Source organism: Solanum tuberosum, unplaced genomic scaffold (genome assembly GCF_000226075.1).
Source record: "Solanum tuberosum cultivar DM 1-3 516 R44 unplaced genomic scaffold, SolTub_3.0 scf01105, whole genome shotgun sequence".
Classification (NCBI taxonomy): domain Eukaryota; kingdom Viridiplantae; phylum Streptophyta; class Magnoliopsida; order Solanales; family Solanaceae; genus Solanum; species Solanum tuberosum.
This window is the reverse complement of record NW_006240028.1, coordinates 5,986-20,153: the sequence shown is the minus strand read 5'-3', so window position 1 is coordinate 20,153 and position 14,168 is coordinate 5,986. Positions and strand designations below refer to the sequence as shown.

General features: G+C 32.2%; 2 protein-coding genes across 2 annotated transcripts; one reads left to right on the top strand and one right to left on the bottom strand.

Moving 5' to 3' along the window:
- The first annotated feature begins 1,214 nt into the window (after positions 1–1,214).
- Positions 1,215–4,217, top strand: LOC107059281 (uncharacterized). Its single transcript, XM_015305786.1, has 5 exons — positions 1,215–1,944; positions 2,064–2,587; positions 2,693–2,919; positions 3,433–3,570; positions 3,659–4,217. The coding sequence occupies exons 1-5, from the start codon at positions 1,215–1,217 to the stop codon at positions 4,215–4,217; spliced, it is 2,178 nt and encodes a 725-aa protein (XP_015161272.1).
- A 3,131-nt stretch (positions 4,218–7,348) lies between these two features.
- On the bottom strand, positions 7,349–9,904 carry LOC102584838 (germacrene C synthase-like). The gene is made up of 4 exons (XM_015305785.1): positions 9,668–9,904; positions 9,310–9,583; positions 7,743–8,121; positions 7,349–7,625 (listed from the first exon to the last, which is right to left on the bottom strand). The coding sequence occupies exons 1-4, from the start codon at positions 9,902–9,904 to the stop codon at positions 7,403–7,405; spliced, it is 1,113 nt and encodes a 370-aa protein (XP_015161271.1). The 3' UTR covers positions 7,349–7,402.
- Between the last annotated feature and the right edge of the window lie 4,264 nt (positions 9,905–14,168).

Below are 14,168 nucleotides of genomic sequence, written 5' to 3'. Positions count from 1 at the left end.
CCTCAACACCCCATCCCAAAATAAAATTAACAAAATTTTTGATTTTTTCATTAAAATTTTTGATTTTTATAAAAAAAATTACCACCCCACCCCCTACGCCCTACCAACTCCCCCTCCGCACCCTATCCAAAGAAAAAATTAACAAAATTTAAATTTTAAAAAAATATATATATAAAAAAAAAATTACCAACCCACCTCCTACCACCCCACCCCCTATCCCAAATTAAATGTAAAAAAAAGTTTCATTTAAAAAAAAAAAGACTTTCTTACCTTTATCACTTTTTTTTTGTTTGCTTTTACCCATTTTATCCATTTAACTATCCACTTTTAAATGGATATTACTCATTTTTTTACCTATTTTTAAATGAGTTGGATACCCAACCCATTTATAATGGGTAATATGAGCGAATACCAATATTATTTATCCATTTTGCCATCCCTAGTTAGAACTGTGTCTGACCAGAACAATCACAAATAGAAAGAAAAAAAGGGGAACTGAACTTGAATTTACATGTCCATGAGAGAAATTTGGAGAGAATAGTTGAAAGATGGAGCCATCATTTGTACAGTAAAAAAACTCTTACACGGTGATGTTGTACCAGCAAGAAAACTTTATATATTTACATGGCAATAAGAAAATGATAATCGTAACTGCTATTACGATTTACAGGTAGAGCAAAAACGTTGTCATCTTAGTTGATAGACGACGCACCACAAAATATATTGAGGTCTTAAGATAACTAAATTATATGTGACAAAGGTTTCTGTTAAGATTAGTGAGTAAAAGTAGTTAGTTCAATATTCAAAATAGGAAGTGTATAAGTTAGTTAGTCGGTTATATAACTACCTATCCAAAAGTTAGTTAGGAGCTCTAACTAACTAAGTTCCAGAAATGTTGTATATATATAATCATTCTTGTACTCATTTGTTTAAATGAATCAATAAGAGAATTGTGGGAGAACTTATAACTCTCAGATATAAGCTTCTTCTATAACAGATTGATTCTTCTTCTTCTTCCTCATCTATTTCTTCTTATTCTTCTTCCTCGTCTATTTCTTCTTATTCTTCTTCTTCTTCTACTATTTCTCTAGTTCTAATCTTCAATAACTAGCTACATGGTATCAGAGCTTTCAAGCAAGATATTCATTGCTTGATTCTGGGAAATTCGCAACTCATCAACTGAAAGAAAGTCAGATTCCAATTGATTCAACGAAATGGCACCAAACTCTGAGGATTCTCAAGCACAGGCCACTGGCACCACTTCTGGAGCTGTAATGGTAGTCAATCACAATCACCATTTGTTCTTGCATTCTTCTGATGTGAGTGGAATACAGATTATTTCGTTTCAGTTAACTGGGGTAGAAAACTACTCAGTCTGGTTTAGATCAATGAGGATTGCATTGCTAGGGAGGAACAAATTGGGAATGGTTGACAGATCTTGTAAGAAGGAAATGTCTCTAGGGCTAGAGTGCAATTGGGAAAGAGTGAATGCTATAGTCTTATCTTGGATCATGAACTCTGTTTCAAAGAATCTGTTAGGAGGTATAATGTATGCTTCAAATGCTAAAGTAGTATGGGATGATCTGTTCGAAAGATTCAACAAAGTTGATGGGTCAAGAACATTCAATCTGCATAAAGAAATTGCAACATTAAGTCAAGACACCAGTTCTGTGTCTATGTACTATTCTAAACTCAAAGGACTGTGGGAAGAGTTTGAAGCTCTAGTTCCAATCCCAGGGTGTTCTTGTGAGGGGTCAAAGGAATATAGTGTGCATCATCAAAATTTGAAGTTGTTTCAGTTTCTCATGGGGTTGAATGACTCATATCTACAAGCAAGAAGTCAAATTATAATGCTGAAACCAGTACCTAGTGTTAATCAAGCTTACTCTATGATCTTAAGTGATGAAAGTCAAAGGTCTGTTGTAGCTAATGCAGGAGTGTTGGGTACTGGTCCAGCGAGTCTACAAGGGTCTTTTGATGTTGTTATGTACTCAAGGACAAGTGGAACTCAAAATAGATTAAGAAGGGATATAATCTTGTGTGTGATTTCTGCAAAATTAAAGGACATACAAGGGAAAATTGTTACAAGATCATTGTATATCCACAGGATTTTATGTTCAAAAAGAAGGGAGTAAGTAGTTCTGCATATAATGTAACTGGTGACTCTGAGGATGGGTTGAGATCAAGGTCTAATGATGGAGTGAGGTCAAATGCAAGTGATACAGGAAGTGGACAGTTGAGGTGTGACGGAGAGGTTAAGATACCACATCAGAATCAGCTGGAATCATGTACATTGACTAGGGAGCAATATAATCAGGTCTTGCAATTCCTTGACAAAAAGTCAGAGGTTTCACATTGTGTAAATCCAGTAGGTACAAATTCTACTCCAAGAAGTCAGAGTCACAGTCCAGGATGGATAATAGATACAGGAGCCACAAACCATGTTGTGGCTGACCTGAGTCTCTTAAAAAATCAGTCTATATCTAAAGTTGAAAATCCCAAGAAAGTACATCTTCCAAATGGTGATAAAGCCTTGGTAACACATCTAGGTTCTAGCACACTAGATGGGAAGAACACAGTTTCAGGAGTATTTTATATTCCTCAGTTCAAATTTAATCTGTTATTTGTTGCTAAACTAACCAAGGAGTTGAATTGTTCTGCATCCTTTTTTCCTGACTATTGTTTGTTTCAGGAACTCTTCAGTGGAAAGGTGAAGATGATTGGTAGAGAGGATGGAGGATTGTACATTTTGTCCAACAAAGTAAAAAAAGATGATGTTGTATTGTCAGCAAGACATTCTGAGCACAGTGATAGAAAGACTAAGAAACTAGATATTCAGTTACTACATAAAAGGCTTGGGCATAGCTCTAGTTCAAAGCTTAAGAAGTTGTTAAATACTAGTTTGGAGGATATTACAAAGTCTATAAGTAAATGTACTGTATGTCCTTGTGCCAAACAAGCTAGAATGTCATTTTCTATTAGTACTTCTAGAAGCTTGAGTACATTTGATTTTCTACATATGGATTTGTGGGGTCCTTATAAAAAACCTACATTTGATGGTTTCAAATACTTCTTAACTATTGTGGATGACTACTCTAGAATGACTTGGGTGTTCCTGTTAAGGATGAAGTCTGATGTGTGTACAATGCTGAAAACTTATTTGACTTACATAAAGACTCAATTCAATAAGCAAGTGAAGGTTATAAGAAGTGATAATGGTACTAAGTTTGTGAATACAAATTGTTCTGAGTTGTTCAAAGAATTAGGCATAATACATCAAACTTCATGTGCTTACAAACCCCAACAAAATAGAATAGGTGAAAGAAAACACAGACACATCTTAGAGATAACAAGAGTCATAAGGTTTCAAGCGAAAATTCCTATAATGTTTTGGGGGTTGTGTGTTAAAGTTGTTGTTTATATTATTAACAGGATGCCTAGTAGTGTTATTGCTGATATGTTTCCTTTTGAAAAACTGTATAATAAGAAACCTTTTTTGCATCAGTTAAGGGTGTTAGGATGTCTATATTTTGCTAAGAGAGTAAATGAGTCAGACAAGTTAAAGCCCAGGTCTACAGCTTGTGTTTTCCTGATATGCTGAGACTCAAAAAGGATATGTGGTATATGATCTAGCTAATAATGTGTTTTCTGTCAACAGGGATGTAGTGTTTCAGGAAGATGTTTTTCCATTCAAACTCAAGTCCAAGGATTCAGTTCCTGTTTTTACATACACTGGTATAAATCATGAAGTGGATGATCTAAAAGAAGTGTCAATAGCAACACATTCACAGCATAATTCTCAAACTAAGATACTGCCTCAAGAACAAGTTGAAAATACTGAAGTGGAGACTTCTACCAACCTACAACAAACAAATGTATATAAAGATATACAAGCAGAACATATATCTCAAACTGAAGTGAGAAAATCAGGAAGAAGAACCAAACCTCCATTATGGTTAAAAGATTTTGTGTCACTAAACATCAATAAAGGACCTTACAGTTTGGATAAATATGTGTCATACAGCAGTATTAATCCTACCTATCAGACATATCTAGCAAAGATGTCAAGTGTGATAGAACCACAGTCTTACAAGGAGGCAGTATCTGATCCTAGGTGGACTGAGGCAATGAATGCTGAGATAAAGGCACTACAAGATAATCATACTTGGGAAGTAGTTGAACTTCCTGATGGAAAAACACCTATAGGTTGCAGATAGATATTCAAAGTTAAGTACAAACCTAATGGAGAGGTTGAAAGGTTTAAGGCAAGGTTGGTAGCAAAGGGGTACAACAAAAAAGAAGGTATAAATTATCAAGAAACCTTCAGTCATGTTGTAAATATGAAGACTGTTAGGACTGTCTTGGCTATTGCAGCACAACAACACTGGCAGATACATCAAATGGATGTATTTTATACATTTCTTCAAGGAGATTTACCTGATGAAATCTATATGCAATTACCTCAGGGATTTGAGAGTCAAGGGGAGAATAAAGTGTGTAGACTCACTAAATCCCTCTATGGATTGAAACAGGCTCCCAGACAGTGGAATGCAAAGTTGTCTGAGGCATTGTTAAGGTTTGGGTTCAAGCAAAGTGAAAATGATCACTCTTTGTTTATCAAGCAAACATCAACAAGTTCAGTGTTTGTTCTTATATATGTGGATGATATGCTAATTACAGGAAGTAATGTTCAGCTCATTAAAGAAACAAAAGGTAAACTGAATCAAACCTTCAAGATGAAGGACTTAGGAGAGTTAAGATTTTTTCTGGGGATTGAGTTTGCTAGATCAAGTAAGGGTATACTGATGCATCAGAGGAAGTATGCATTAGAACTCATTTCTGAAACAAGACTGGGAAATGCAAAACCAGCAGTAACTCCTATTGACAATAACAACAAGCTAAGCTCAATACAATATGATGATCACTTCAATTCAGAGAATGTACAAGAAGATCCTCTAGCTGATCAAAGCCTATATCAGAGACTGATAGGAAAGCTACTATATCTCACTATGACAAGGCCTGATATTGCATTTGGAGTGCAAACCTTGAGTCAGTTCTTACAACAACCTAAAAAGACTAATATGGAAGCAGCTTTAAGGATTGTTAGATACATAAAAGGTCAGCCAGGTCAAGGGATATTATTATCCAGCATTCAAGATACCAATCTCACAGCTTTTTGTGATGCTGACTGGGCATCTTGTCCTCTTACAAGGAAGTCTGTAACAGGATATTTTATCAAGTGTAGTAACTCAATGGTGTCATGGAAGTCTAAGAAACAATCTATTGTTTCTAGAAGCTCAACAGAAGCTAAGTACATGAGTATAACTACAACTGTAACAGAAATCATCTGGATGTTGGGCTGTTAAAAGACTTAGGGATTGAAGTGCATAAACCTGTAGAAGTATGCACAGACAGTAAAGTAGCCATCTTGTTAGCTACTAATCCTGTGTATCATGAGAGGACAAAACACATTGAGATAGACTATCACTTCATAAGGGAAAAAATTGTACAAGGAATAATATGTACCAAGCACACTCCTACACATGAACAACCAGCTAATATGCTTACAAAAAGGTTGACTAAAATTCAACATCAGTTGCTCAGTTCCAAGCTTGGAGTTCAGAACATATTTTCACTTCCAAGCTTGAGGGGGAGTGTTAAGATTAGTGAGCAAAAGTAGTTAGTTCAATATTCAAAATAGGAAGTGTATAAGTTAGTTGGTCGGTTATATAACTACCTATTCAAAAGTTAGTTAGGAGCTCTAACTAACTAAGTTCCAGAAGTGTTGTTTATATATAATCATTCTTGTACTCATTTGTTTAATGAATCAATAAGAGAATTGTGAGAGAACTTATAACTCTCAGATATAAGCTTCTTCTATAACAGATTGATTCTTCTTCTTCTTCCTCGTCTATTTCTTCTTATTCTTCTTCTTCTACTATTTCTCTAGTTCTAATCTTCAATAACTACAGTTTCGACCTTTATTGAATTTGTTGGCACCATGAAAGATGAGACAACTCACTTTGTAAATTGTGGTCACTTGAGCTTATTGAGGATGAACAAACAACAGTAGTTGATCATATACGTACTAGACTTCTTAATCTTATTTTCATGTCAGAGATTTTTTACACTCTTCTCTTTTTTTGCCCCATGTCGCCACACAGGAGGAACATAGGGATGTAAAAAATGGGTTCTATCAACTTGTTCTGACATAGGATAATAATCTCATGAGTTTGGTCTTACTTCATCATTGAGAAAGGAAAGAAGATCGTGGTACCCTAATTCATCTCTTGATGCACAATGAATTTGTAGACAATCTATTGATGATATGAATGTGAATTTTGGCTCCATTTATTTGTCTCCTTCCAAATTTATGTAAAGCTCCATGGCAATTTGGAATTCCAATATGATGATGATTTTGCACTGTGCAAATTAAACACTTGAAGCTTTGGTTTCTGAAAGAATGGGTAAAAAGCTGAAAGCATTTTTGGTTTGCTTAATTGCCTAAGAGATTTTGTACACTAATGACTCTGTCTTGATTGATGATCTTACTCTCAACGCTCTACAATTCTAATCACTGTCATTTCCTTAACCATTTGTAGATAGCTATTAAAATGTACAAGGCAGCTGGTGAGAAAGGTTCCTACTTTGGACAGTTTGCAACATTCAATTGCAGGTTCCCACTCTTATCTTTTTCATTAGTTTTGCCCCACCATCAGAAAGATAATTCAGGTCTTGGGCTCTATTTGTTTTCTTAATAGTACGGTAGTAGCTTTTGTCGATAGTTAAATTAACAATGCGGCATGGGCATGAGGATATATATTCAATCTGATCCGATTCATTAAGTCGACCTGAAATTGCTCTGAATTGAAGGACATTTGTTGCTATTGTTGTTGTTGGTGGTGGTGTCGTCTTTTAGTTCAATATTTCTTACAATATTGGGCTATGATGTCTTAGCTTCAGTGAAGCGATATGGACAGTGAAGATTCATATATATATATATATATATAGTTGATCCTACCTAACTTGATTGAAGCCATAGTTGATTCACATTTTTTGGATTTTCCCAAACTATACCTCATTTTTTGCATAGTAGATTACGCTATTCGATTTGCCTTCTTTGGCCAATACTTCTTCTGCTTCATCGTAGATATTGAGAAGTTCTTGATAAACAATTCTCATATATGGTGGTAATGAATCCATAGCACTTATGTCCCATCTGTACTTGACAGTTGAATTTGTTGGGATCGAAATAATATCATGAGCAACATGTGGAAGGTAATTATAATCACAAGCTATAGCAGTGATAAATAAGATGACAAAGAAAAATATACTAAAATAATCCTAACATATAATGATATAATATTTGATAAAACGACCTACGTATTAAAAACTAATTAGGTTACCTCCCAATTGCATTAGTGAGAAGCACAAGTTCATCATGGGTTCCATAAGCATCGTAAGTGTCATCAACAATAGAGTTCATGTTGACTACTTTTGTTAACATTCTTCTCAATCGACTATATTGGGGCTCAACAGACAATCCAATTATCCAAAAGTAACTCTCCACAAATCTGTCTTTTGCATATGGTAATTTGTTTGCAATATCCAAATCTTTCCACCACCTACGTACATATATATATATATAGTGATCGAGACCATTATTAATATCATAGTACATACATTTATCGCGTATTCATTTAATTAGGAAGGGGATATAACATGAATGAATATATACATACCTTGATATCTCGTTAAGCTCGTCTTGATGCACCTTTTGCAACATGTTAAAATCCAATTTCGCGAATTTCAATAGTAAATCGTTATGTGATTTGATGTTTTCATAAATGTGTATGTATTTTCTTGCTCCTACCCTTGGTACTGTTTCATGAATAGGCTGACTTAACGCTTCAGTAACTTGAATCTTAAGTGAGTTATTGGTCAAGTTGGGGAGTAGGGACTCGAGACGAGTGGTGGTAAAGATAAGAGCTTCCTCAAGAATCTCCTCATCGTGCATTCTCATATGTGATGCTTCATACAAACTCAATAATCCTTGGACATCATAATTAATAAGTGTTTCCTTGAAATTTCCGTTATGATCCATGAATTGCTTGAACACATCTGGTTAAATCATCATGTTTATATTAATTTTGACCAAAAAAAACTTTGCAATAGTATGCATGATTAATAAAATAAAAGAAAATAAAATATTGACCCCTCTACGTGTGTATAAAAACTTTTAAATTTTAATCTATAATCTATCACATCAACTCTGAATCTAACGAGCAAATTCATACAAGCACTTTTCCAAATTTAATAAATTGTGCAAAAGTACAGTCTGTATAAACTTTATATTTAAAATTAATATATAGCAAAATCTAGTTTGTTTATTTATTTCTGTTTGGTAATTTCCATAGTTTTTCACTAATCCATCAACATGTTTTCTCATCAACAATTTCCACACCCTGCCAATAAAGTTATATGTTTCCACTTTTATCGTTGTTGACAATAAGGTTTATTTTAATAAATAAAAAAATCATAATTGTGGGGATTAGGCACTACTTAATTTATGTATTGATTATAACAAAAATACATATTCGATGGATTGGATATTTGTCTAATCACTAGGTTACCTGAAGGATAAAACTTTCATCCTTATACTAATCGTTAAAGAACAAAATATGAAGTATATGCTTACTTGAATTACTCCTCCTGTCCTATCTCATGTGACGCTATTTAACTTGTCATGATATTTATGGTAAAAATAAAGACTTTTAAAATTTAAGGTCTAAAATAATCCTTAGATATTTGTCTGACTATAAATCATTTCATTAAGGTAAAAAGAGATTTTTAAATTTAGTTATTTTCAATTATAATAATTTAACATTCTTTTTAGGACGAACTAAAAAGAAAAAGATGCCACATCAAATAAGACGGAGCGAGTACGAATTTCTTGCCCTTGGTAGTAGCCTATAGTGGTCAATAAAATAATTTATAAATCATGAAGCCTCATATTCAAATCCTAACGGAAGCAACATATAATAGGAAATTTCTTCAATTTCATCTATCTAAATCTTGATAAACAAAATTATGATGGGAAAAGCAGGTACCACGTGAAATTAGTATCTGAAGCTCTTTACAAATTTTAAGTTCTTCCAAAATATTTTGCCTTTAATTACCAGCTAGTACATGAGTGTAAGGTAGGAGTTACAATTAGATAGAAAAGCTAATGGGCCAAAAAGTAAGTAAAGAAAAGGAAAAACAATGAAGAAGTTGCAGAATATATATATATATATATATATAAGTTACCAGAAGAGATGTAATGGCCTTGTTGCCTCAGTAGTCGAAAACGAAGAGCAACAACGTGAAGATTGTCATCATTATTCTCACTCTGTAGTTGAGAATCAAAAATGTTTTTAATGGATATTTCGATTTCATTATGAAAATGATATGCTACTCCCAATCGTTGAATTGTGTCTATCAACACAAGTTTTTGTGTACTATTGTCAGGAGTTTCCACCAACGTTTTCCTGATCATCTCTTTTAATTCATCAACTTCAACTTTCTCTTGTGTACTAATTTCCTGCGGATGGATAAATAATCATTTTCATTAATTAAACGATACAACTCAAATGTATTTAAAAAAGAGAAGGCGCGGCGCGTTTACTGTTTGTTGAGGAGTGTAGGAGAGAAAATGGTCTCCCCAAAGTGTTGGTTCAAAATCAGCCAAATGACGTGAAGGATCCATTGCTTGGTTCCTTAATTTTGTTCTTCTGGAACGCAAATTGGGCCAAAGACGAAAACTTAGATAATTTGCTTGATAAGCATTAATATTAGTATTGTATGTCCTCCTTCCAATAATAGTTGATTGAGAATTTGGAAAGATTGGTGCTACAGAAAACATTCTGATTCCTTTACACAAATTTGCCAGTTTTGCAGCTATTAATACTTACTGTACTTTAGATTACACTGAAAATAATTGTGCAAGTGCTCACAACAAGGTGTGAGTTCGTGGGCTTTTTTTTACAGAGTAAATTTTGTATTTCTATTAAAAAATTAAATAAATATATATGTATATTAATATGTGAACCCTTAATAAAATTGATTGACAACTCAATAATAAGAAAGGCTGGTGGAAATGACTTTCGCACTCATGTTTTGCAATATTTTTTTGATCTGTCCTAAAATTTAGAACCCCAAACTCCTAATTTGGGATTAAAAAAAAACAGGGCTAACTGATTGCCCTTTTTTTTTTAAATGTATTTATTTCATGTAATGCTTGATGAGGTATTTTAGTGAGGAATGACATTGAGATGACCCTCTTATCTCTTCAATTCAAAATAAATGAATATTTGTTTTTTAAGAAAGATAATCAATTGTACTAATTGAATGATTACTGTTTGAAAATATTTTTCTTTTTTACTTTAATTTCCTCAAGATTTTTTTCAAAGTAGGAATAAGTAGTGTTGAATTTGAAAATTCAATTAGAGAGAGGGTAACTTTAGAGCTTTGAAAAAAACATTCATTTTGATTTGAACTAAAGAAAAGTACTAGAAATTCCCTTATTTTGGATTGGATGGTGTATTTAATTATAAAATATGTCATATTTATCTTTATATTCTCACAAAAATAAAATATATTTATTCTTCGATATACTATTTAAAATAATATTGGCTAAGTAAAGTCTTACACACTATTCCACTAACAAAGACATGTTAATTTGGTCCTTTTATTTGCACTTCTTTATTCATTTTATACTTTGTGTTTCATTCTTCTGTGCCAATTTCAAAATAAATATTTTATCCGAGAAAACATTGGAACTTTGGGTGGTTCGACACAGAGAAAAATGATTTTATCAGAGAATAAGTGAGTTTTTCTTATTTATTTTTTTATATTCTGTATATAAGTAAAAAATACTATTGTAAAAAAATTGTATATAATCTAGACATACTATGAGAAGGGGAGGTGGGGTAAAGATAATGTGTCTTTGAGAGTAGGAAGGACACCGTCAAAATGGAAGGTCACTTGTGAAACTTATTTCTCTACTTCTGTTAAGGAAATGATTTCTCATTTTAAGAAATTTATTTTTTTTAGAATAAATATTTTTCAAAAGTTTTGATCAAAATCAAATGAGAAAATTTAGAAAATATTTTCCGACGTACCAAAAACACCCTTAGAAATTACTATATACAAATTGATCAGTTTTCAGGGAGTAAAAGGTCCTTGTTTTTTTTGTTTTTTTGATAAAATGCAACTGCCTAACATTAAGATGCGACTCTTAAGTAGTGTTTTAAAAGGCGGGAACGTGAGACGAGGCGTTTTACTTAGTATAATGTGAGGCGTAAGCCTCGAGACGTATGGTGTAAGCCCTTGGATCTTTCAATTTTTAATTTATAATATACTACTACAATATAATAACACAAAATTATAAAAATACATCAATATTTGAAATGATTACAAACATGATTAAGGAAACTCATAGAAAATAAAACTTCTAACATGATTAATATATAAGTATAAATAATCTAATATCTTAACTTTCTAATAATAAAAGAATCATTATTTTTAAAAATATATTATTATTATTATACTATACAATATACCCTCCTAAAAGAAAATAATCAATAAAACTTACTAGTATTATAATAAAAATATCACTCCATCATGAATAAAAATAAAATTACTTTCAAATAGCTAAATAAAATATGATAATTTTGAGACATGTGACAACAACATGAAGACCAATGATAAGTGAAAAAGTAAAATTTATCTATGTATTTTTAAAAGAAATGTAACGTAATATATAATAACCCTCTCACAGTGTTATGAAATAGTAAAGATGTGATACTAGAACTTGTTATTTGAGTTACTCTCAATATTTTTAATTCTATGGATTAAAAACTATTAAGTATCATTCATTTATTCAAGAATTATGAGGGTCAACAATGTCAGCTAAAGAATTTAATACATAATTTGTGTAAGATCGTCTGTTAGGCAAGCCTTGAGCGTTGGGCATGCTTAGGACGTACAGTCAAGCGCTTAGGGAGTAAGTCTTGCCGAACTAAGCCCCACACTTGAGTCTTGGGGCATTTTGCTAGAGCCCCGAGGCGAGTTCCAACAGAGTCTTTTATGACACTGCTCCCAAGTAAAGGGAAAACTACCTTATTAGACATAGCTTCATATCATATATACTAATTCTACTTATACTTTTTAAAAAATACATATCTTACGAACTAATTAAGAGTTTTCTACCATATATTGAAAAATATGCACCTATATACATGTATTTTTTTCTACCAGATACATTAAAATAGGGAGGGAGGCAAGCCAGATAGCTATGTATCCTAAATACATGTGAATCACACTAATACATGTATCTATATGTATCAGGTGTGACCATATACATAGAAGAGTGACGAGCGAGATGGAAGGAAGGCGAGTGAGACTACCGAAATATGTCTATGTATCTTAGATACATGTAAATCCACTTGGATACCGTGTATGTAGAAAAACTAATATGCATATTCTCAAAATATATCTTCTTCGATTTATACATATTGATACAATCAAATTATATTAGGGATAAAAATTATATTTGTGTATAAAAAAATAATACATCTATCAAGCTATATCTATGTATCGAAAAAAATTGATACAACTATTATCAGAAAATTTGTATCCGTATACTTATTTTAGCGGTGATACAATACTCAATTATTGTATCAATGTTTTTAGCCATTCATGAATCACAAAATATTGATACATATTGTATGTGTGTGTATTTATTTTAGGAGTGATAAAGTGTGTATATGTGTATGAGATTAAAAGAGAGAGAACAAAGGCGGACAATATTTGAGATCAGAGGAAGAGGAGGTTGTGTATATGTGGATATGTGTATCTGTTATCTATGTATCACAATTTCAATTGAGATATAAATTGGATTTGAGATACAATTTGTTTGCCTCTCTCCTCTCTGAACTTGTTGCTATGAATAGCAATTAGGAAAACTGTAGTTACTATTCATAATTATGATCCAAACTATATTTATTTATAAAAAAGAGTAAATTTTAGGTTTAGCAAACATAAAAATCATATTTGTATGCTATAGCTATAATTTGTATAATTGCGTTCCATAACAAACTTTGTTATGGCTATTAATTTGTATATTTCGATATACATATACATAAAAATTTGTATTTGTATTTTTCGGTATAATTATACATAAAAATTTGTAATGTATATCTACCGTATTTTTGTATATATGTTTTTTTGTTGTGATTTTCAGTCGTATATGTATATGTGTATTATATGTATTTAAATACAAATATAAATATGTATATGTAACTATATTTTTGTAAACAGATAGATTTGTATACAAATCTCTCTCTCGCTTTATACAAGCACAAATTATACATTGTATTTTGTATAATCCGTTTTTGTATAAAACGATAAAGAGAGAAAGACAAAAGAGAACTGAACAGGGAAAAAATTGTATTATATAATTATAAGTGTATAGGACGAAGATATATGTATTTGCATGTGTATATACAATTTTTTCTCACTTTATACAAACAGAAACACAGTTTATACATTTGTGTTTGTATAAAGTGAGAGAGACGAGGGAGAGTGGAGAACGAGATTAGCTGGGGAGAGAGGCGAGTGGCAAATTATTTGCCACAGATTAGAATTAAATGAAACTGTGGTTATAGTATTTAATTTGAATTAATAGTTTGTTATTTTATACAATTTTCCCTATAAAAAATCTCTACAAATAAAAGGTCATTGATAAATATTTTGAATTTAAAAGTATTCTTTTGTTTTCCCCCAAAAAAAAATCTGGCCCAACAAATGGCCCAAATCTTAGACATAAAACAACAAAACAAAATAGAGCCAACGGAAAAAACAAAGGGAAAATTGTATATAATAGCAAACTATTAATTCAAATTAAATGTTATAAACACAGTTTGATTTAATTGTACCCCATAGCAAACTGTTGCTATTTCGCCTCTCTCCTGGTGAATCTCGCTTGCCACTCTCATTCTCTCCCTCGCCTCTCTCGCTTTTACACAAACGCAAATGTATAAAATGCGTTTGTGTTTGTATAAAGCGAGAGAAAATTGTATATATACATATATTTTCGTTTTCCTCTCTCCCGTTTCCCAGATCTC

Bases quoted from the DNA above. Each gene is read 5' to 3' on its own strand.
- LOC107059281 (XM_015305786.1), top strand. From the start codon at position 1,215: ATGGCACCAAACTCTGAGGATTCTCAAGCACAGGCCACTGGCACCACT. The intron at 1,945-2,063 runs GTACTGGTCCAG...GCAAAATTAAAG, and splicing joins AGCTAATGCAGGAGTGTTGG to GACATACAAGGGAAAATTGT. The intron at 3,571-3,658 runs GTCTACAGCTTG...TTCTGTCAACAG, and splicing joins TCAGACAAGTTAAAGCCCAG to GGATGTAGTGTTTCAGGAAG.
- LOC102584838 (XM_015305785.1), bottom strand. From the start codon at position 9,904: ATGTTTTCTGTAGCACCAATCTTTCCAAATTCTCAATCAACTATTATT. The intron at 9,584-9,667 runs GTAAACGCGCCG...ATCCATCCGCAG, and splicing joins CCTACACTCCTCAACAAACA to GAAATTAGTACACAAGAGAA. The intron at 7,626-7,742 runs GTATGTATATAT...ATATGTACGTAG, and splicing joins GAGCTTAACGAGATATCAAG to GTGGTGGAAAGATTTGGATA.